At 41.1% G+C, this 24144-nt stretch overlaps 4 protein-coding genes across 4 annotated transcripts; 3 read left to right on the top strand and 1 right to left on the bottom strand.

Annotated features, from left to right (window-relative positions):
- The first annotated feature begins 614 nt into the window (after positions 1-614).
- On the top strand, positions 615-3638 carry LOC139611370 (proteinase-activated receptor 1-like). The gene is made up of 2 exons (XM_071466015.1): positions 615-788; positions 1816-3638. The coding sequence occupies exons 1-2, from the start codon at positions 722-724 to the stop codon at positions 3072-3074; spliced, it is 1326 nt and encodes a 441-aa protein (XP_071322116.1). The 5' UTR covers positions 615-721; the 3' UTR covers positions 3075-3638.
- A 1786-nt stretch (positions 3639-5424) lies between these two features.
- Positions 5425-7460, top strand: f2rl1.1 (coagulation factor II (thrombin) receptor-like 1, tandem duplicate 1). Its single transcript, XM_071466020.1, has 2 exons — positions 5425-5612; positions 5985-7460. Exons 1-2 carry the CDS (start codon positions 5537-5539, stop codon positions 7040-7042), a joined length of 1134 nt encoding a protein of 377 aa, XP_071322121.1. The 5' UTR covers positions 5425-5536; the 3' UTR covers positions 7043-7460.
- Positions 7461-9175: 1715 nt separating this feature from the next.
- On the top strand, positions 9176-11497 carry LOC139611371 (proteinase-activated receptor 2-like). Its single transcript, XM_071466019.1, has 2 exons — positions 9176-9335; positions 9750-11497. Exons 1-2 carry the CDS (start codon positions 9269-9271, stop codon positions 10844-10846), a joined length of 1164 nt encoding a protein of 387 aa, XP_071322120.1. The 5' UTR covers positions 9176-9268; the 3' UTR covers positions 10847-11497.
- A 3912-nt stretch (positions 11498-15409) lies between these two features.
- On the bottom strand, positions 15410-16905 carry ch25hl2 (cholesterol 25-hydroxylase like 2). Its single transcript, XM_071466382.1, has one exon. It carries the CDS (start codon positions 16763-16765, stop codon positions 15866-15868), a length of 900 nt encoding a protein of 299 aa, XP_071322483.1. The 5' UTR covers positions 16766-16905; the 3' UTR covers positions 15410-15865.
- Positions 16906-24144: the final 7239 nt, after the last annotated feature.

Raw genomic sequence — 24144 nt, forward strand, 5'->3', positions numbered from 1 at the left:
TATTTATATTTCTTCTAATCTGTATCTAATTCTGTAGATAGATACCTCAGCCTAACTTCTACTCCAGTGTTGGCTTCTCTTCATGGGCTTACTAATAAAATTTTAATCATTAACTCCAACTCTATGCACAGTATTGTTTACAACCCTGGTTTTTCATATTTATATCTTGTATAGTTTATTATTGTATATATTTTTGCCTTCTATTTTATGTTGTACAGTATGTTCTGCCTGATTACTTGCTACTGTAACAAGAATTTCCCAGTTTGGGATCAATAAAGTAAATCTATCTATCTATCTATCTGTCTATCTATCTATCTATCTATCTATCTATCTATCTATCTATCTATCTATCTATCTATCTATCTATCTATCTAATTTTATTGTCTGCAACTCCGTTTGTTTCAAACATATCAAAGGGAAACATCACTTTTTAATCTTCTTTATTCTATCTGTTCAGTGACGTGTTGACTGTTTCACTGGATCTGGCTGCTGCTGCTGTGAGACAGGTGACATCAGGCGACAGGAATTTGTGTCTGTGCGCAGAGCTGGCTGCTGATTGGCTGTTTGTGGACTTCAGGGCGGAGACAACACACTTTCAGACTGAGTGTCCGGTCCCTGGTCCACAGCAGACCGAGGCCGGGAGAGGACCGGGACGCACGGAGCCCAGCGCGGATATTTAACTCCTTCCTCTTTTTACTGAGCTACTTTATTTTTCAGCAAAATGTTTTCAGTGTTTCCACAAACTTTGCTGGTGGTTGTGTTGTGCGCATGTGCTTCAGCCAGCAACAGTAAGAAGACTTCAGTTATTCTAATTTAAAAGAACATTGATGCTTATTTCACACAGCACCGTTAAAAAGCCTTTTTAATAGTTATCTGACAACAAATATGTAACATTGTACATTAGTAAGTTGTGGTATAAAATAAAGCTGTGACATAATTTACTGTTTTTTAATTATTAGATATAAAATACTGATTTACTTGGTCATAAATCGTTTCAGTCGCTCAACCCAAATGTTCCTGATTCCAGCTTCTCAAAGTGATGATTTGTTATTTTTCTTGGTTTTCTACGATTGTTTCTATGATTGTTAACTGAAAGCAAGTCATCTGATCATGTGCCTCGTTTTGGGAGTGAATAATCAAATAGTTGTAAAGTTTTCATTATCCCTTGGTTTGCAGATATCAATTTCGATCAATCCTTTAGTCTATGAAATGTAAAGGAAAAAAATCCAGATTTTTAAAAAGTTTTTGCTTAAAAAGTGACTGAAACCATTGATTGATTATCAAAGAAGTCAGTAGTTTTTCACATTTCTGACACCGCTAACTGATTCATGGCTCCACATAACAATTATTTAAATGATCAATTATTTGGCTAAAAACTGGCTGTCATGTTTGTCATGGCTCAAGCTGACGTGTTCAAGTTTCTTAATTTGTCTGATATTCAGATTAGATATTCAGTTCATTTTAATAGAAGACAAATTCTAAGAATACAAAGAAACCAGAACCAGTAAATTTTGGCAAAAAAGTCTGAATCTGTGTGCATTTCTCTGTGGACTGAGGCTTTGATACTTTCACAGTATTAATATAGAACCTGGACCTGCTTTATAATCAAAAGACAATCTCAGTTTACACAATATGGGACCTTTAATCAATCGATTGATTCAAAATCAAAATAGCTGCCTATTACTTTTCTGTTGATCAGGTGATCAAGTAATCAACCAATCATTTCAGCTCTATAATATAAATCATGACATGAATAAAAACACTTGAGTTTTTCACTCTGATATCTTTAATGATCTTTTTTTTTTCTCTATCCAGACTCCTACGGACGGACTTTTTCCTTTTTTTACCTGACAGTCACAGATGAACCAATAGAGTATTTTGATCAAGAGGATAATGTTACTGGATTGAATCACTCTGCAAGTGGCATAGGAAAAAGGGTGCATAATAAAACCAACACCCACAGGATTGGGATCTCAGAAGAGACGCGGCTGTTTCTCACAGGCTCCATGTCCACCGTCCTCATACCGTCCTTCTACACACTGGTCTGCCTCATTAGCGTGCCCATCAACATCTGCGCGGTGGCGGCCTTCTCTCTGGGGATCCGGCCCAAGAAGCCGGCAGCGATCTACATGTTGAATCTGGCCTGTGCCGACCTGCTCTTCGCCGTGCTGCTGCCCTTCAAGATCTCCTACCACTTTGGTGGCAACAACTGGATGTTTGGGCCTTTCATGTGCCGTGTGGTCACTGCAGCCTTTTACTGGAACATGTATTGCTCTGTTCTGCTCATAGCTTGCATCAGTTTGGACCGTCTCCTCGCTGTAGTCTACCCTATCGACTCCCTGTCTTGGAGGAGGCCTCGGAACTCAATCATTGCCTGTGCAGCCATGTGGATACTATCCTTCGTTGGGACCCTGCCCCTCGTCCTCTCAGACCAGACCGTTCACCTCAGTCAGTTGAACATCACCACCTGCCACGATGTCCAGTCTGTACACAAGCAGATAAGGCACCTTAAGATCTACTTCATCACCCTGTGCTGCTTCTTCTTCTTCCTGCCTCTGCTGATCACTGTGGTGTCCTACACCAGGGTGATCTGGTCCCTGAGCCGGGTCCCGCCCGGGGTTATCGGACGCTCACGCAGAAGAACAAGAGCGGTGGTGATGGCTGTGACAGTGCTGCTGATATTTGTGCTGTGTTTCATGCCCACAAACTGTCTTTTGCTCGCACACTACCTGCAGTTTAACGAAGGCGTCGCGATTAGCCAAGAGAGCCCTGACGGCTCCTACGCAGCCTATCTCGTGTTTATGTGTTTGGGAAGTCTGAACTGCCTCCTGGATCCCATGGTCTACTACTTTGGATCATCCCAATGCCAGAGACAACTATCCAGCACGCTGAGGTGTCAGAAGACCTCAGGGGGCAGTGGCTTCAGTCAGACATCATCAGATTCATACAGATCCAGCACCAGAGGGATTCTGAAATCCAGCCGTACAGAAACCTCCAAATTACACACCCCCATTACCAAAGTGGACTCTTTCCAAGCAAACCTCAACAGCCAGTACAAGAAACTACTGGTCTGATGCTGCTGCGCTGAGCAGATATGACTGCAAAACTTAACTGACTCTTACCTGCGATTTTAAAGCTTTTGAAACAGTAGACATTTTTATTACAAAATTCCAGCAACAGCAAAAACAACACAAAGCTAATCTGTAGGGTTTTAGCCCACTGTGTATTTTTCTTTCATGATTAGAAGGAAGGAAGTTGAGATGAGATAAGAATGTCTTTTCCTGAAGCTGAACATTGGACACTATGAAATGCTTTTATTTTTGTACTGCATGTGTTAGAGCTTATGAGTTTATAACACATCACATTTAATGTTTTTTTGTATATTTTTCTGTATACATTTTATGAAAAGTTTATTTTTTAGCACTTGTTTCATGTTTTACTTTATACTTAAAAAAATTACAAAAAAGAGTTAAAAAAAAAGTTCTTTACCTCTTTTTGTGTCCAGATAAATGTTTGACTCTCATTGTGACTCAGTCATGAGTGAACACACTGTAGGTGGTGCACATGATTTCATGCTGCCCCCTACTGGTGTGAGATCTGCAGTACTGAATGTGGATCCTATTAAAACGGTCACCTTACACCACTGTCGAGGCTCTTTTCTCCTCCAGCAGGTAGCGCTGCATTATTATTAATGTAAAAGTCACGGGAAATACTGATTCACCTCCCACACACTGTGTGTTGAGGAACCACTGAAGGGTCACAGATTTATTCTGCAGTTCCTGCAGGGCTGCTACTAACAATCATTTTCATTGGTGGATTACTCAGCCAGTTATTTTCTCAATCAAGTTAATCACTTGATTTATGAAATGTCAAAAAAAAATCTCTAAATGTCTCGCTTCTTCCAACCAACAGTCCAGAACCCAAAGATCTTTGATTTTCAATAATATAAAGCTGTGAGTGACTTTCTGCCAAACATAAGGAAAATATTCGTTCATGCACAGCCCCTGTTAAAACATGATGTATCTCCTTAGTATTTTTTACACATAACAGAATGTTGTTTTTAGGTATTTTATGTGTTTATTCGAGAAAAGACAAGGCATGAATGTAGACGTTGGACTTACAGTTTCTGCTGGTTAAGATCAAGCTTTTAAACTAGTTTATCTTGACCAGTAAACAACATATGTTAATGAAAGACTCTTTGCCATCTTAGACAGTTTATGTACAGTAGCTTATACTGTACAAAAGCTGTGAGGGAAGACACATCTACTCTATCAGTAGAACCAAGCAGTAACCAAACTAATATTTCATACTAACTAATATTTAAATACACATTCACACTTGTGCATAGTTTCACATGTGTTGGTGTCCAGTAGCCACTGTTCTGCATTCTTCATAAGATCTAAAGTTAGTGTTTCTACATTTATATCCAGGTTTCTCAAAACCAGTATACGGCTTCCGTATGACCGGAATGAGCTGGTTACATCAGATAGACTACTCCAAAAACCAAAAACCCAATCATAAGGAAAAGCCCTTTTGATCACTTTGATGCTGTGCTTTGTGGGCTAAATGTTTTGCCTTTAAAATTTGTCATTATGAGGCAAACATGTTCACAGTTTACAGGAAGTTTGAGTGGATCATCTGGACATTTTGTCTAAAATAAGAAAATAATCACAATAGGAGAGCAATCCCATCCCATATGCAAATAATATGTGTGTGTGTAAAAAATTAAATATGAAAAAAATATATGAAAAATTATAAATAAACCTATTAGAAATGTGAACAGTTTCCTATATTGACATATTTGTCTATCCCATGCAAATATGTATGTTTATGTATGTATGCTTATATTGTAGACATGTTACATAAATCTCACATCCCACACCCTTTTATTATATGTTGCTATAATATAATAATAATAATATCATAATACAATATACAATATATAAGCATATATAATTTTTCGTGTATGTTGTTATGGGTATATATAAATTAGATAGACACCCTTAACATATATGGTCGCAGTATGTTAAACCACTTAAAAAATTAATATATGCACATATGCAAATTTTACTATACGTATTTTATATGTACGAAACCTATATCTTTATATTTCCATAATAATAATAATAATAATAAAATGACATATATGGCAACATCACCCTATGTCATGTCTTTCTTTACGGGAAACGTCATCAAACTGCCTCCAGCTTTAAATAAAACCCCAGTGGTTATTATTTATCGGCTGATAACCCACAAGTGTGAGATATGATCAGATTGGATCTGATATTGATGGACAGATATCGCTGATAACCGGCCTCTGAGTCCCGCTCCTTCCCGCCAGCCAGTGCACATAAAGAGGAAACGTCTGTTCCGGAAGCCAGAGGAAGGAGGACACCTCCTGATAGGTGTGTCAGCGTCACCTGACCGGGTGACATCACGCAGGTGTGCAAAGCAGCCGCTTTGAGAGCAGGTGAGACCCGCGCCTGAGAGGAGCCGGGCTGGACCGCGCCCGCAGACCTTCTTCCTGCTCCCAGCCATGGCCTCCGGGACGCGATGGCTCCGGCTGCTGCTGCTGCTGCTGTGCTGTGCGCAGACCTGCCTGCTGGAGAAAGGTAAAGGGTCCTCCTCCTCTTTTCCACCACTGTTGCTGTTTTAAACATGTAGCTCAGGTAGAATTAGGATCCAGAACAGGCTGTACTGAACCACATACATCGAATACAGGCTCTGTTTGTTTGGTGTTTCGGTCCTGGTCGCCTTTATAAACTGGTTTATAAAGTCAGGGGAAGTTTGATGACAGGAAATATTCAAGTGGATCACTGTAGGCTAACACAGGTGACTGAAGCGTAGAGGCCTCGATGTCAAAATACTCACAGTTGAGAGGAACTGAGTCATGCTTTGATTTTCAGGTGTTGGTCTGTTCCTGCATGTCGCTCAAACCAGTTTAACTTCTGCTTTCCATATGTTTTCATACTGTGCCTTCGCAGACGACAGAGGCCTCTCTGGTACAGAGACCAAACATGGGGTGTTGGTCAAGCCCCACGCCCAAGAAATCCTGACCAGCCGACTCACAACCGTCTTCCTCCCAATCATCTACATCATCGTATTTGTTGTGGCGCTGCCTACCAACGCCATGGCCATCTGGGTGTTCCTCTTCAGGACCAAGACCAAGCACCCATCATCAATCTACATGGCCAACCTGGCCCTGGCTGACCTGCTCTTCGTCGTCTGGGTCCCCTTGAAAATCGCGTACCACTTCAACGGCAACAACTGGATCTATGGAGGGGGGTTGTGCAAAGTGCTGGTGGCGTTTTTCTACGGCAACATGTACTGCTCCATCGCCTTCATCGCCTGTATTAGCGTCCAGCGTTACTGGGCTGTGGTGCATCCGCTGTCCCGGCAGCAGTACAGCAGCTGTGTGGCTGTGTTGGTCTCCGTCACCATCTGGGTGGTGGTCTGGCTTCTCACCATCCCTCTCTACCTGTACGATCAAGAGGTCCGCGTGAGAAACCTCAACATCCTCACCTGTCATGACGTCACCAAGCCCAGCCAGAAGAAAATCGCTGCGGGCTACTTCCTGACAATGGGAACGCTGGGATTTGTGGTTCCCACCGTCGTGTGCATCATATCCTACGTCCTCATGCTCAAGTCTCTCAGGAACAGCATGGCGGATCCCACCATCGCCAAGAAGCGACGGAAGGCCGTGGTGTTGATCGTCACCGTGCTGGTGATGTTCCTGGTGTGCTTCGCCCCCAGTAACATCATGCTGCTGGTGCACTACATCCTCCTGTTGGACGGGGCTGCCAACAACATGTACGGGTTCTACATCACCACCCTGTGCTTGGCGAGTCTCAACAGCTGCATCGACCCCTTCGTGTACTACTTCATCTCCGAGGATTTCAGGGAGCACGTGAAGAACACGCTGCTCTGCAGGAGCGAGAGGACGGTGGAGAGGATGAGGGTCTCCTTCAGCGCCCTCAAACACTCCAAGAAGAGCAACGTGTACACGTCTGATTCAGGGAACACGCAGAGCTCCGAGTGCTGAGCTCACCCCTGAACGTTAAACTGAAATAAGGTGGATTTCTTTAACAGAGCCATCGGTGGTGATGACCTCTGAGAAGCTTTGTGCGGCTTTTTCAATTGTGTAAATGAATTTTATTTTTTATCATTAATATTACAACTTTTTTTTTTTTTTAACACTTTGTTTGATGCAGTTTTATTTTATTACATTGGGATATAAACATTTGCCTTTGTTGATTTTTTATTGTGTCTAATCTTTTAGTCCATGTTGTTGTTTTATTGAGATGAACTCTGAGACCCCAAATGGGCAAAATGTGCATGTTGTATGATAGAAGCTTTACATGTGTATATATGTTGTATATGTTTTTAAAGTAATTATTTTTATGTGTATGTCTACATTTTGCAGTTTGCCAATAAAAGTGACTGGTGTATTTCTCCTGTGACACTGTTTGGTTCAGTGACATTATCTCTGCGGTTTGAAAGGTCACGCTGGGTGTTCCTTATTTTCAAAACACTTTTAATATTTAACCTTTACTGTCAGGGTTTGTGTTGGTTTTCCAAACTTTCTCTTATGATCTGAGTGTAACATCATTAGATCCTAAATAATAGATAAACAGTAAATTATTTGTGCAGACAGTGGAAATTAATACGTCTAAATTCTTGGTAATATGTCTGAAATGCGTCTTTTTCTGTACAATAGCAGGAATATCTCCTGAACTGATGTCATTACTTTTATGAAACAAAAAAATCTATTTCTTTTTACTGAAATGAGATTAGAGCACTGAAGAGTTTTGGTCTTAACAGGAAAATTTAATTCAATCATGCCTTTAGGACTAAATCAGTATCCCTGCGTTTAGGTGGAATATACCAAACTTTACAGAGAAAGTAGGGCTGAAAAATTCATCAAAATATTTTCAATATGGCAATATCCAAATTGAAGGAAATACAGTTTTTTCGATAAAGATATTCATGTTTTCCAGACATAAGGGAACATGCCTGTTGCACACAGACCTCAGCAAAAATCACATCTTTTTTTTTTTTTCAGTAAAAATGAAATGTAAAAATTACAATTGGCACTAAAATCATGACTCGTGTAGCAATCTCCCCAAGACAAAATGGTAAGAAACATGTTTTTCAACATATTAACTGTGCCTCTAATGTGAGGCTTGACAGAACAGGTTCAGAGCTCTGTGCACAGTAGTAAAACACATCTTATGAAATTAACCTGTTTTTTTTTAATGATTTACGCTCTAATAATCTGAGAAAAGCTAATTTTAAAATCTTTAGATTCCTGCAGCTGTCTGTTCCTGCCTCAGAGTTTCAACCACAGCTCAGTTGTTTGTGTCTTAGATTTAATTGATCATCTGACATGATAAGAGCAGAGCGAGGGAGCACACAACCTTAAAAAAGCCAAACAGGGCGTGTTCCTCGCAGAACTGTAGTCATATCAACAAGAGACAAAGACCAGTGTCTGGTTAGTACACACCAGAGGCTCCGTCAGCTTTGATTAATCTACAATGATACGTTTTGTTGATTGTTTCAATCATTTTTCAAAAACACCAATAATTTTACAGTTTCAGCTTCTCAGATGGGAGAGTTTGCTGCTTTTCTTTGTCTTACATCATAATAAACTGAAACTATTTGGGTTTAGGTCTGTTGGTCAGACAAATCTGAAGAGGTCACTTTGGCCTTTGTGGAAAAAGTGAGGGGCATTTTTCACCAGTTTCTTATGAGATAACAATTTCACACCAAAATAAACGAAGGTTTATCAGTATAGATTCACACAAAACACAACGTTCAACTCCAGCCCACGACAGCATCACATCAGAGGTCACCAGTATAATGAAGAAGCCAGCAGAAAATAAACCACAGATATAAACAGCTTCAACTTCTTTTTTCTATTGACCCAGTTTTTAAAAACACTTCCTCTTTGTCAGAGAAGCTGTTTTTATAAACTGCAGCAGAATCAAATAAAGATGTGGAAGCTGTTATATTGATTTTAAAATGTTTATTAGTCAATATATTAAAACGTGTCGAGCTTTATTTATTTATTTATTTGGAGCGTTTCTATTTGTGAAACCGCCACAGAGAAGAACAGGTGGGCGGGGCTCGGCCGTGACGTAGGCATGCAGGCAGACAGGTAGTCTCGGGGCGTGTCCTGCTCGGGTGGAGGGGTGAGAGACATTTAAGTTGTCGGGGTGTGTGTGTGTGTGTGTCAGAGCGGAGAGGTGAAGCAGAGACGCACACAGAGATGGATTCAACTCGATTATTCACGCTTCTGTTCGTTTTATGCTGCCTTTCGGCCACAAACGCCACAGGTAAGCCCGGAAGTTCCTCTGTGTTTATCACGGTGAAGGCTTCAGTCGTTTATATACCGACCTCATGTGACACAGTTCACTCTGTCTGAGGGGAATTTATCAATATACAACTATTAACTGCTTATATTTCAGTGTTTAAAGCTAAATGTTTAAAATCGTAAATAGAATTGCAGCGAACTTTTGACGGAGGTGTTTTAACCTTGGGTCGTGGTCAACAACCAAACAGACAGGAATGTCGGGAAATGTAGGCGAAGAAGCTCATTCAACTATTGTATCAATGCTTCAGCTAATGATTATTTCCATCATAGATGTGTCTATCAGTAATTAATATATAATAATTCAGAAAACTGTCCAACTTAATTTCTTCTGTCTGAACAAAAATGACTTAAAATATTTTATTTTGTAATTTTTAAGATGGGCCTAAAGGACGGGGGTTCATCGGGGTTGTGGACCCTGAAAACTCAGAACAAGTTGTCGTGGACCCCACCACATCAGACACGCTGAAGAGTGGTCTGACCACAGTCTTCCTCCCAATCGTCTACATCATCGTGCTTGCGGTGGGGCTTCCTGCCAACGGCATGGCCGTCTGGGTCTTCCTCTTCAGGACCAAGAAGAAGCACCCGTCATCGATCTACATGGCCAACCTGGCTCTGGCCGACCTGCTTTTTGTCATCTGGATACCCCTGAAAATCGCCTACCACTTAAACGGCAACGACTGGACCTATGGAGAACCGCTGTGCAAAGTCCTGGTGGGCTTCTTCTACGGGAACATGTACTGCTCCGTCCTGTTCATCACCTGCCTCAGCGTGCAGAGGTACTGGGTGGTGGCTCACCCTCTGTCCCAGCAGAGGAAGAACAACAAAGTGGCTGTAGGGGTCTGTGTCGCCATCTGGGCTTTCATCTGGCTCACCACCACCCCTCTGTACCTGTATGACCACACCGCCAAGCTCAAAGACCCCAACATTACCACCTGCCACGATGTCAACATCATACACGACCTCCAAAACCCATTCCCCTCCATCCAGCTCCCGTACTACTACTTCATCTTCATGGGTATGGTCGTGTTCCTCGTCCCTTGTGTTGTCATCATTGTGGCCTATATTCTGCTGCTCCGGGCTCTGGGGAACAGCATGGAGGAAAGCACGGCGGCAAAGAACCGGCAGAAGGCTGTGATGCTGATCGTGACCGTCCTGGTGACGTTCCTCTTGTGCTTCGTCCCCAGCAACATCATGCTGGTGGTGCATTACTCTCTGCTGAAGGACGGCGTGATAAACAACGGGTACGGCTTCTACATCACCACGCTGTGCCTCGCCAGTCTCAACAGCTGCCTGGACCCGTTCATCTACTACTTTGTGTCGGAGGACTTCAGGAACCACGTGAAGAACACTTTGCTGTGCAGGAGCAGCCGGACTGTGGAGAGGATGAGAGTTTCATTCAGCTCCATGAAATACTCCAGGAAGAGCAAGTCATACGTGTCGGACACTGGGAACACACAGAGCAGTACCTGTTAGCCAGAGCCAGGAAAGAGATCCCGCATCGTGCTTGTGTTTGCACTGGAGTGTACTGATAACACAGCATCATACAGGCTGTGTGGCACTGGGACGCTGGAGATAGGCCAGTAATAGTGGACACAAGGCCCCTAATTGAAACCAGGTGACCTCAGATTTATCATATAACCAAAGATGAACTTTAAATGTGAAGGTGGTTGTGCTGGTATGAGCTTTGGTGCTGAAATGTGAAACATTAATACATATTTTCTTTTTTTTAATTATTTTTTTTATATATGTATATATAAATTAAGAGAATGCCTGTTAAGCATCCTCTTGGCTGCACAGGCAAATATGGTTTTGACTGAATAGTTTACTGGATTTAAAGCCAATGATATCTGTAATAAAAGAGCCACATTAACCTGATGTGTGCAGAGGATTGAAGCAATAGTATCAAGCCTTATGACTCAATTTAACTTCTGTTAAGTGTCATGTCAGTGTATCTTTAGTCAAATCAGCGAATGAAAAGCTGTACTTCATATTCACTCCTGTGTTTTTCTTTTTCTTGCCTATTCAACACATTCCTGCAGCAGGTTTTAATTTGTCATTTTAAAACCCTTGAAGAAAATGTTTGTATTGTTATATAGTTTTTTTAAAATAAATGATAAAACACCAGGATGCAGTTTCGGTGTAATTCCTTTTATAGGTTTGTGCAACAGATTGAAGCCTGTGCTGTGTGAGTCACTGGCTGATATCATGCAGCTGGAGAGAGACGGAGACCTGACTCATTGTCACGCTTCACTGTCTGTGCTTTGTGGAAATGTTAGGAATTCGTGGAATGTGTTGTGGTGGATTTCAGTGTCAGACCAGTTTCTTTAGTTTTTGTGTTTGAACACATGTTAATGTTCACTTGGTTGTTAATGATTGTGTTTCGTGAAGGAAGAGTCAGACGGGACCGAGGGTGAGAGTGGAGGGGCTTAAGGAATGTTTCAGAGCGGGATCAGGCAGGTTGAGACAACGACCTCAACATATAGTCCTCAAACTGGTTTCAGTGTTAAACTTGTAGTTCATGTAATCTGTGTTGTAGTCACGTTCTTTATTTTCAGTTAAAATCTGCTGCTTATTATGACTGATTCTCTTCTAAAAGACAATATAGTGTCAACAAAGGGGTATTGTCAAATCAACTGAATGGTCCTGGTCTTTTATCTCTAGATAAGGAGTATGTGAACTGATGTGTTTGAAGCAGCAACCCCACCCAAACCGTCGCCACCATCCCCCAGGTACACACACACAGAAACACACACAGGCTGTGAATGGTGATGGCTTCCTGTTTAATGACTGGTTGTGGCAGGGCTGTGGGCTGTGTAAAGAGGTAAATGATTGTTGTGGAGTGTCATCTTTCCTTTTGTCAGCACTCTGAGTAGAATACCTTGTTTTCAGATGGAGGGGACGGAGCCACTCCCTGGCCCTGTTACATTTACACAGCTCCTTTCAAACATTCCTGAGTTACACCGTGTGACCGGGACAAACACAAATGTTCGTGAATAACATGAGAAGATATAGAACAGGCCTCATACGGACTCAAGAATTAAACATTTTATGAAAAAAGAGAAGGGAATTTGAAACTTGTGAAGTTATATTTATACAAGTCAACCTTGGTTGTGCTTTGTAAAAGTTGGGAAATCATCTGCTGGGTTTGGGCACATCATGACTGTAACACAGTTTATGACCATGAACGATTACGTAAGAACAAAAGGCGGGTTACTCATTACACATTTTGTTGTTCGGCTTTGCTATGACGGCCATGAAAGGCAGCACTGGTATGACAAGAATAGACAGTCCTCCATTACTATGGGCTGCGATGACTTCACCTGTACAGACACATTGAGAGTAGCAGCACGGTAAAGAGCTCAATGCAATGTGTAGTTTCAATGTTACTAAGACTTCAAATAATCCCGCAATTTAAACAATAAAATAAAATTTAAAAAAAGGCATTCAGTGACATCATGAAATAGTGTGGGATCATGGGAGTTGTTGTCCTCACCACCACAGAGGTTTTTACTGGGCGCTATAATTATCCACAGAATCTCCTCCTCTCCAGAACAAACAGACCAGGGGATTAAAAACAGTAGAATCAAAGAATAAACTAGTTTGACGTTAGAAATCATTGATTCACAGACTTTTTTATCTGATAACTTAAGATCCAAAAACTAAAATCCTTCATCCAGTTAAAATATAAAGCAAAAACGAAAAGTAAAAAAGTATATCTTAAAAATGTGGCTTGAATAAAAGTCAGTTTTTTTTTGTTTCTGGCAAAGAACAACTAGACTGACACATCGACAGGCAACCAAATGAAACGGACTATTAACATGATTAAAATCATGTATTTCTATAGGTTTGAGAATTGATGGATAATGTAAGAACATAACCCAAAAAAAAAAAAAATATATATATATATATATATATATATATATATATATATATATAACAGGTCTAGTCATTTTTATACATTTTAATGTGGAAAGGGTTCATATTATAACTTTAAGGAACAACTCAGAATTTAGGGCATTAAGCTTATTTCCCAGTTAGAATTGAATAAGAAGACTGATACCACACTCATGTCTGTATGTTCAATATGAAACAACCACCTGAAGCCACTTAGCTTAGCTTAGCACAAACACTGGAAACAGGGTGAACAGCTAGCCTGGCCCTATCCAGAGGTAACAACCACTATCACCTCTATATCTCCCTTCATAAAACTTAACGTTATGTTTGTTTATTTTGTACATAAATCAAAGTGTAAAAAGACTTAGATGAATTTTACAGGGCTTCTGTTCCTGTGCACTTACTCCTGCAGTTGCACACATGTACACATGTGGTGGTTTGTATTGCACATTTCTGTGATGCAACATTTATGGTATGTTCTGAATTTACTCGTAAATTGCAACAATCCTGTGACCACAAGACCGATGCATATGCACAAGTGTATAGATTTCATCCATAGCGTGCTGGTAGGTTGCAGAACAAACCACAGTTGTACAAGCCTCACTGCACACAGTCTGTAGAAATTAGTCTTTTCACAATCAGAAAAAAATGCTCACTAATGGTGAAATTTCACACACGCATCACCAGACGTGGGAATAAAGTTTGTTTATTTAATTCGAACTTCCAGGACTACAATAATTTAATCATGTTGAATCACATATTTAGACACAAAGGCAGTTGAGCCTCAGGCAGGTGAACGCAGTGTTTCTAAAATAAGCACCTTGTCACGGTCAGTTTGTGAGCCAGGAACATGTTGTAACAGATCTGACTGAAGGTATCGACACCTGGTGAATAACAGCGAGGAGGGAGGAGCCAGAGACAGTCCTGACCTGGAGCCCCACTACAGTGCTGTGACTCACTGTGTTTCCTGTGTGATATAATTAGATACTGTACAATGGGAAGACTGTGTGTCTTTTTTTTCCTAGAGTTTAATCTGTTTAGTCTGTAAAAATATTTTTTTTCTTTATTTTCTTTTTTTTTTTTTGTGATTGACGTGTTTGTGGCCTCGCTTGTCTGAACTGTGTTGGGAGGAAAAGTGACCTCTGCTGGTTTATCTGTTAAAGTTTTAAGTTTTGTCTTATATTTCTGTGGAGGTAAAGTGCTCAATTTTGTAATTAGAGCTTTATTTGAATGAGGAAATTCTGACTCCATACAGCCAACATTTTATATTTTCATTTTTTAAAGGTTCCATATTTTACTCTTCTCCTGTGTTTCATGTGAAGTGTTGATCTCCATCAGAAGATAAATTTGTGGTTTTAAGAACCAAAAACCATCTCAGTGTAGTTTTACATCTCCTCTCTCAGGCTTCTCTCTGGAGCTCTAGTAACAACAGGTCAGTCAGCCAATCAGAAGAGAGGCTCAGAGGCTCTGAGTCCTGGTGGGCCGGGCTGAGGGAGGTGACTGCTTTGTTGTGACATCACAAAGTTCCAGAAGTTCTGACGGCTGGTTTTAAGGCTCAGTTTCTGAATACAGGCTGTGTGCATTTCTCTGTGGACTCAGGCTTCGATACTTTCACAGTATTAATATAGAACCTAGACTTGCTTTATAATCAAGAAACACATGGACATCTACCTTTAGACTGGATGGGACCTTTAAAAAAGTGAAATCAATGGGGAAACCCTGTTGATTTGCAGAGTAATCTCTACTGTTCCAAAACAGTAAAGTAATTCAAAGACCTGCTGCTGTGAACGCACAGACATCCTTAAAATATTCAATTCTTATTGAATATTTTGCATCACAGACTTTGCATCACAAAGATATTCTCCTTTTGTTTGAGTTTCATGAAGAACTCTTCCAGTAAGAGCATTTTTTGTCTCAAAGGGAGGATGATAGATTAGTATTGCGCCCACGCATCATACTGGGGTGCAGCTAAAAGACGCCTATTCATGCGTGTGAGTGAGAGGGTCGGTGCTGAGGAGGGAGAGAGGGAGCATGTACGTGCTAACGTGTGTGTAATCGCTCTGACAGATCACACCATCGACCATCGGCTGATTCTCAATCAGAGCTACTTGGTGGAGTTTAACAGAACAGATCTCAAATAAATGGTTTTATGTTCTTTATTTTTCAAAGTAGCTCATAACATGTTACACATGTACTGAAACAGACCTGAGAATAACATGCAGACAAAATAACAATACTTTAAGATACATGGAAAATCTCTGAATAAGAGATACATGTACAAAATACAACAGTGCAGGATAATCTATGCCAATCAAACATTTAAGATAATTCTCCTCATCAACTTACCAGAAAGAAATGTTAGAGTGATAATCAGCTCCTAAACTGTGGAAAATATCCATGTTCTGTTAGAGAGCAGTGGACGACTTCAAAATAAGATGAGTCAATTTAATACTAGAAAGAAGAAAGAAAGACAGAGAGAGAGGAAAGAGAGGAACCAGCCTGCAGGAGAGGAGAGAGAAAAACAAGATGAGAGCAGGTACAAAAGAGGCAGACTGAGTAAAAGAGAGACACAGTCAATGGGAGATTAATTCAAGCTCTTTAGTCTTTTCTCCCTTTCATCTCGTCTGGCTCTCCCGTGGCAGTGTGGCCGGAGGGAGCTGGCACAGTGTGGGTGCCCCCCAGCCAGTCCCAGTGGGAAAAGAATGGGGCAAAGTTAGTGCCGGGCCGCTGGTGGTGAGCATCATGCTTGGGCGTACCGCCCCAGAGGCCAAAGGGCACCAGGTTATGCATGGCCCATGGGAAGTCGTAGCCGCAGTGGTCCTCCGTGGAAACGTAGACGTTGAAGACCATGAAGCCCCACGTGGTGAGGCAGTGGCACTGGAGCAGGATGGGGTCAACTGTGGCCCAGAATCCCACGCTGAACAGCTCCCAGCCAGACAGGTACTGGGTGACCAGGCTGAAGGGCTGGTTGTACTGGTGGTGCACGGCGTGGAAGGTGCGGTACAACCAGGGAACTCGGTGGTGCAGCAGGTGCCACAGGTAATACTGGAAGTCAAAGACCACCATGCAGCCCAGGATGCCCAGGAAGAAGCTCCAGAGAGTGGGTGCTTCACGGGGCAGCGGGGTGGGTGGCCTCCATAGCCACTGGGCAACTGCAGCAGGGAAGATATAAAGCAGGTGATTGTAGATGGTGACACCCAGGGTGGTCCAGATGTTAGGCCAGGTGACCGGTTTGTCGGGATGGAGCCTGTAGCGGTTGATGCAGGGCCAGGTGGGAGCCAGCAGGTCCAGCACGGTGTAAAGACCAACCAGGACGAAGTAGGTGGAGACAGACAGGACCACGGGGAAGAGAGGGCTCCTCAGGAGGTCGTGGTGGTTCTGGTGGAGGTAGTCCCAGGCAGGCTGCAGGACCAAATCCCGGGACTGGCCCCCGGTCACGTTGTCCACATCCGACATCCAGGATAAAGCCTCAATTCGGAGTAACCTGCCTGTGCTCATCACTAACGCGGCGTTTCTCTTCCAAAAGAGGGCCGATCCAAGAGGATTATTTTCTTTCAAGCCCCAGGAGAGGATAAAGAGGGTCTAAATGAACGCAGAGACCCAATCAGCTTCCTCGTATAGGTTAGGCAACAGCAAATTGTCTGGTGATGTTGTGCCAAATTGGACTGGCGGACTGTCTTAGCCTCTTATGTATATTCAAGCCCCACCTCCACCCCCACCACCCCCCTGCATTTTAAAAGAAGGCGCTCTGTAAAGGCTCTTTTTCATGGGCACAAGGACCGCAGCCAGGACTCAGGAGCCAGGCCACAACAGCTCTCATTTTTGACCCAGATCATGGAGCGAGAGCTTCCGTTTACTGGTGAATTTGACTTTGTCACGAAATACACGGGGTGCTGTCTCCTAGCTGTTCAAATCATCAGAATAAACATTATATGTATAAATATACCACAGCAAGTGATGTAGTATTCCCACCCTACATGTTAGCAATCAGCCTGTTAATGTTTCTGCCTCTCTCTCTCTCTCTTTCACATACACACACACACACACACACACACACACATATTCATGCAAACACAAAATGAGTTCAGAAGAGTAATTAATCATAGACAAGCTGTCAAATGAGACATGAATTCAAAAGCACTTCCTGTCTGGTGCTGGATGCTTGTTGGCTTTTTGCTCCGTCTGAGTTCGTTTACGTAAGATTTCATTTTTGAAAACTGAGCTGGAGCAGCGACCGCAGCTCTTGTTTCCATGGTGTGACACAGCGATTCTGCAGAGAGCCAAGGTTTTGATACTAACACGTGCTACCATGTCCTCTGTATTAGGTCATTAACTAATGTTGTTCTGCTCTTAATGCCGATTTTCACTGAGTTGCATCAAAATGAACATCAGTATGTAGGTTTACACCAGGAAGCCAGGAAGCTCACTGGATACCACAATTAATCGCTGCTGTTTTGAGCTTAATTATTTTCAATCATAACATATTGAATTAATGCATCACCAGGACTCACTGACAAACACTGGTCTTTATTAAGAGTTGGCTGCATAAATCCACACATGTGGAAAGTCTCTCATATGTGACGCCATCACTGTAGCAGGAGGTCAAAATCATATACTGTGGTTTTTATACTTAGGTAGGAGGTGCTGTGCAAGTTCATGCTTCACAGAAGCTAACTCAAAGGTTTTAGTCCCAAAAATGAACTAATTCACATTCATTTCTTCCCTTTTTTAAAGTGAGTGCTCTGAACTATTCCTGTTCAGTAGAGCCTCCTCCTGCCCATCCATCCTTAACCCACGTTATTGCCACTTCACAAACTAAATGAGTTACTATATAAAACTACAGAGTCACACACACAGATGACTTTTAATAGCCAAGAAAAAACAATGTGAGTATATGTTTTTTCTTTATATGCTGTGAGTGGGAGTTAGTGGAGGATATTTGTGGCTGTTGGCTCTTGGTCTCATGTACTTGAAGATATGTCAAAAGACTGGTCGGATGCCTCAGCTGGTTCTGCTGGTTCATACAAACCTTTGAAAAACCTGTATGAACAAATCACTGCAGATACCAACGGAAAAAATATCACATTTTTATGAAAATTGGGTCTGAAAAAACAAGTCTGAACATCAGCCACATGCTGGGTACCGTAACTGCTCCGATGCCACTGTAAAACACAGTTCTTCATATTCTGATCTGATTGGTGCCCCACCTTTGGGTGCATGAGTGTCATTCAGTCTGTTTCATGCTCATTAGTTGCAAACAGAAGTGTTCAGTTCATCCTTAATCAAAAAATCTGTACGTTCAAACACTGCTGGTAGGTAGATTTTTTTTAACATTCAGACAGAGCCAGGCTAGCTGTTTCTAGTGTTTGTGCTAAGCTAACTGGTTGCTGGCTGCAGAGTCACTGAATGGACAGACATGGGAGTGGTATCTTATCTAAACACAAGCGTATTTCCCTCAGTGTGACGGAGAGGAACAAACGTCACTGTGGACATTACTGACACTTTAAGACTGGAATGTGGAACACAAACAGGATGAGAGAAGAACTGTAAACAAGTGCAGCGTGAACAATGTTGGCCCACTGCACTCAACTCTACATAAAGAGCAGTGAAACATAGGCCAGCTTTAAGTGCACAGCATGATCAGTAGACTTTCTAGTACCTCTGATCAGCCAGCAGAGGGCAGTAAACGTCAAGTGTTCACCAAAAATACGCTGCAATAAAATAATGAATGAGGAGGATTCTTACTGCATTTCAGAAATAAGTTTGTCAACAGGGAGGACAACCAAGGCATGACGCGTGCATGGGAAGGAGTTTGCAGTGTTCAGTTACAAGAATGAAGTTTTGTGTCAACACTACAGCTGATCCTGTGCAGCCTGGTCAGCTGGTCTGGTTTCAACCACCCACACTATTCACAAGTAAACTGGTTTCACTGCACCACTGATAATGAGTAATTCACAGCCACTGCATTACTTAAATTGGAAAAAAGTACATGATATGAAGGTGACTAAAAATACAGAAGGCCTGAGTAATTCCGGAGATCAGCAGAGATCATTGATGACATACGCTGCTGAATACTGCAGGCTGTCTGGACACTCTTACAACAACAGCCTCTGACTTATTGTTTCCTTGATGTCAAACCCAGAAGAAAAACTGGGACAATCACAGAAGTCAAAAATAACTATTACCTCAAGGCTGAAGATGTGGCCACTGACTGACTGACTCATCAGGTCCAAAAGTAGTGACCCAGGAAATTCAGACAGCTGTCGGCAGATTGTCAAGAATGATAAGAAGAAGCTGCTTCAGAGCCTCAGTAATCAGCTGTGTGAGTGGACGCACACCATCACAAAACCACATTTGGATTTGTGTTCCCACTTGCCAGACAAGTGTTGGTAAAGTAAACGAGAAGTGGAGCTCATCACATCACTAACGTGCAGCAGTAGGTGTTTGAGGAGACAATGACAAGGTGTGAGACTCCCGGGGGGGGGGGGGGGGGGGGGGGGGAAGAAACACTGTCCAGACCATCTCTGCTGGTTCTGGAGCTGCAGAACAAAGAAACTGGTGTATAACGCACACATGACCCGACAATGAACTGAGACAAACAGTGGTTCATTTACTTGTTTGTTACAGGATCTCTGTTAACTGTGGGAACAACAGTGTTAAAATGTGGGCCAAGAGAACCAACATTTACACAATGAAGACCAACGCCAAATGAAGTCATCTTTGTTTTAGAAACTCACTGTTTGTCTGTGGTGGAAAGATTCACTTTAACATCCAACAAAATTCATTCATAACCACTATAACCTTAATAAACAGTTTATAACACACTATAGTTGCAAGACGATAGCTGTGTATTATTGTACTTATGTGCATAAACAGTAAATGATTGAAAACACAGTGTAACATAGTTGTAATTATATTCATCATACATATATTGAATGTTTCATGCTTCATAATATAAAGACATATTTAATATGTTAATAGAATAAAGTTGTAATCAGCCATTCATTTTCACTTATGTAGGAGAGGAGATATACTGTCATTGATTGCAAATATGTTATAAATAAATGTTTTTACATTTGATCACACATTATAGTGTGTTATAATATTGTATGTTATTTATTAATTGTACTGGCTGGGTGTAAAATATGGTTATATGGATAGTTATTCAGACTCAGTGGCCATTTCACCCTCGGATTTCACCACATTTGTTTTGTGGGATATAGACGTGAAGGTCTGACTGTGTTCCCTGCTCAGTGTAAAGGCTGCTTTAGGGTTTGTGACATCATGTGTTAACAGTGGACTGAAGGTATGAAAAGAATACACCTTCAGGAACAGAAATCATGTCAGGGCTCATCAACAGGTGTTGCATGGTCTCATCCATTCAAACAGCCTCTGCAGGGGTGGAAGACAGAGTGCCCGGTGAGCACGGTGCAGAACAGAGGAGCGGGAAAACCTGAGAATTCAGTGATGGCTCATGTCAGTGAGAAAAAAAGAAAACAAGAGCAAGAATCTACAGCCATGCTAGCTGGTAATAGCCGTGCTAATGTTACTTCAGCATGCTAACATGCTCACAATGAACATCAGAGAAAATGTTTCCCAAGTACACCTTCGTTTGGTGTTAGCATGTTAATATTTGCTAATTAGTTCAACACAAAGCACAATGTCATTAATTTTGCGGACATGTCGTCGTAAACCATTAAAGGACTGGACAAACTGATGGCGCTACATCAGATGATCGTCTTTATCTTGATGGGGGCAAGATTGGTCAAGACATTTCTCTCAAAATTACAAATACCAGTCGAGTGACACTAAAGGAAAAGTTGCAGGATCTGTAAAAGTCAGTAAAAAAAAGTCTCAATCTCAAAATGTCTCAATTCAAATAGTTCAATACTCACACTTTCTATTTTCAGTGCATAGATGCATTTACATTGACAAGTATGGTAACCTGCAGTGTACTACAAGTACCCGGATGGTCAAAAAATTGAGTGTAAAGCAATATATCCATGGTGTAAAGTGATGGACACTCAATGGTCGCCATCTTGGCTATGTAAAGACGGGCGCCAGGCCTGCAATTCGTATTGGAATGAAGGGGCGCCATCTTCAGATCCGGTATCCTGTTCTGATAATACATCCATGATTTTCAGACTCGTGAAAACAGCGACCGACGAAGGAGGATGGGTCATTGGCGCCGGTGGCGGGGGGCAAAGAGTAAAATGTTTAATTTAAGTCAAGTGGGCAGAGCAGACAACAATCGCCGTCACCTGTTGGGATCATTTCCAGTGAGTGCACAATGGTAATGTTTGATTCCAGCAAGTATATTGTGTACACAGTGTACAACATGTGAGTGTACTGACTGAAGTATGTGATTTGAGACACATCAACAGACCGGGATTCATCCTCTGGAGAACATGAATGTCTGTACAAAATTTCATGAGAAGCCACTGGTTGTTGAGATGTTTGCTTGTGTGGCTAATAAAAGTAAAATGAAATGATTAGATTCATGATTCAAATTAACAGCCACTGCAAAGTTACAATAAATAATATTAATGAACAGTTAAGATAAAAATAAGACAATAAGATAAACTTTACTGATTCCATGCAGGGAAATTAAATGTGAATTTCCCTACAGGGATAAAGTATTTCTTCTTCTTCTTCTTCTTCTTCTTCATTTTCAAGCTTGAAAAACACCTACAGTATAGATAAAAAAAAAATGCACTTGGAATTCAAGGGTGGGTAAAGCGTCCTGTTTCAGTGTCACAAATTACATTTATTGCATCAAACACAATGTACGTAAAGAGTGTGTCTTACAATGCGTCAAGTATTTGATTCATACTTTCCACTTAAGATTCAGTAGCAGCTAATATGAATATCTGTTTACTGAGTCACCTTCTCTGCACTGCAGCAGGACATTTCACAGCTCAGATACAAACACAACGAATGTATCATCTCCGTTTGTCTTTGCAGTGACATTGAAGATACTGCGGAGGACCTGAGGGCACACGAGTGGATATAAAATAATACATCATCTGTCAGGTAGGCAGGAGGTGGGTTTTCATCACGTTAAAGACCACAAGGAAGGCCTTAAAACCTCTTGGAAGACACAGAAACACACTGTAACTCACATTTTGTGTTGTCATAAGGTATTTAAATTCATCTTCAAGAAATGAGGAGCCTGGTTATTATAAATGTTACTGTCATTCCTGTGAAAGAATGGTTGTTGTTGAGCTGTTTACCTCTAGAGGGTAGACATGTATCATTGAGATAAATGTAGTAAATATGTCCAATTACCTTTTTTTATTTCTAAAAATAAAATAATACACTTGTGATGGTATAAAAAACAACACAATACTTTTAATATCATAAATTGTCTGCATGTTAGATTGCATACTGTTTTCTTCTGAATCTAATGTAAAAATTTGGTATTCTGCTATTTTTATTCTGTTAAATGAAATTAATTTTTAAAACATTTTCAGTATTTGATGTGGTGTCACTCGGTGTCAGAGGTTTCACGGTCCACAAAGCTGACTCTCAGCAGCTGTGAGGGGAAACTGTTTCATCACCTTAATAAATGGAAAGTTCTTTTCTCCGTCGTGAGTGGAGGAAAAGTTACAGACACACCTGACAACTATAACGTCCCTCAGGTCTTCGGGGGCTACGGGCTGAATAGACTGTTATTCTCCACTGTCAGTTCTGGCACAGTGACAGAGGAGGGACAATTGCGTATGAGAGGGAGCCGTCGGACACAAAATGACAAAGGATGAAGGCGGCAGCTGCTAAAAATAAACCCTACAATGTGAACATGATGATTCTGAAACCTGATAGCAAAGACGGCTGCACAGCAGGTCACTGCAAGCTTGATGTTTTTATACCTAAATGAAGTGAAACCAGTGGTTGATTGTGAGGCGGGAACATGCTAACAACTCAAAACAACAAAAAATAGAATAAGAAAGATTATAATTACATTGCATGTGCAACATATGAATAAACAATTCTACATTTAATTCACTAAAAAACAGAAAAGAGAGTTGGTGCAGACATCAAGTTAAGTTTCTAGTTTCACCAGATTTATGTTTTCTGGTCAATATAATAAGGAAACATTTTAAAGACACTGACAATGACACATGTCAAACAACATCTACTTTTTTTTTTTTAATTTAGCATTTTAAGGTAATGTTTCATAGCACTTCATGCTAGAGAATAGTGGTCTGGGTAAATATTGAAATAGTTAAAAGTGACTTCAAGCTTTATAAATGTTTATACAAAACCACAACTTTTCCCCAACTTTTACCAAAGTGCTTTTGTTGCCTAAATCAAACCACATGTTGGATTCAGGTTTCAAACTCCAGCATCAACCGTCCACAGCAGCCAGCTTCTTTCTTCTTTCTACACTCAGAACAAACAAACCAAAAAAAAAAGTGTATCTTGGCTAAAGAAGTTGTATACATGTATCATGTATACATACAATTTCCAAGAAACCACCAGAAATGCCAAGAATGTAATTCAGTGTTTATTTACTTCCAGTTTTGTTTTCCTCTGGGATGTGAGAGTGTGATACGTCTCTACTTTTCTCAGACCGTCTTTTTCCACAATCAGATCGTTTGATCTGATGCACTTATCATTAAGAGCTTTGTGGTTATTATTGCAGTTTTTTTTATATGTCAAATAGATGTGGTGCAATAAAACACTCACTGAAATGTATTGAAGTAAAAGTGTAAAATCTAAAATACTCAACAAAAATTACAAGTACCTAAAGATTTTGGCAGCACAGTACTTCTGTATGTGCGCTTATGGAAAACATTTCACTGCTGTTCTTCTGTCCACTTATGTAAAAAGAAATCAGAAATGGAAACCTGTCATATCCCCCGAGCAAAATGCAT

The sequence above is a fragment of the Trachinotus anak genome, unplaced genomic scaffold, assembly GCF_046630095.1.
Source record: "Trachinotus anak isolate AG129_WGS33_773 ecotype Australia unplaced genomic scaffold, CSIRO_AGI_Tana_v1 ptg000028l, whole genome shotgun sequence".
Lineage (NCBI taxonomy): Eukaryota > Metazoa > Chordata > Actinopteri > Carangiformes > Carangidae > Trachinotus > Trachinotus anak.

Excerpts from the sequence above, each read along its gene's own strand:
- LOC139611370 (XM_071466015.1), top strand. The coding sequence starts at position 722 with ATGTTTTCAGTGTTTCCACAAACTTTGCTGGTGGTTGTGTTGTGCGCA. Across the intron at positions 789-1,815 it reads ATGTGCTTCAGCCAGCAACA|ACTCCTACGGACGGACTTTT; the intron begins GTAAGAAGACTT and ends TTCTCTATCCAG.
- f2rl1.1 (XM_071466020.1), top strand. The coding sequence starts at position 5,537 with ATGGCCTCCGGGACGCGATGGCTCCGGCTGCTGCTGCTGCTGCTGTGC. Across the intron at positions 5,613-5,984 it reads GACCTGCCTGCTGGAGAAAG|ACGACAGAGGCCTCTCTGGT; the intron begins GTAAAGGGTCCT and ends GTGCCTTCGCAG.
- LOC139611371 (XM_071466019.1), top strand. The coding sequence starts at position 9,269 with ATGGATTCAACTCGATTATTCACGCTTCTGTTCGTTTTATGCTGCCTT. Across the intron at positions 9,336-9,749 it reads TTCGGCCACAAACGCCACAG|ATGGGCCTAAAGGACGGGGG; the intron begins GTAAGCCCGGAA and ends GTAATTTTTAAG.
- ch25hl2 (XM_071466382.1), bottom strand. The coding sequence starts at position 16,765 with ATGAGCACAGGCAGGTTACTCCGAATTGAGGCTTTATCCTGGATGTCG.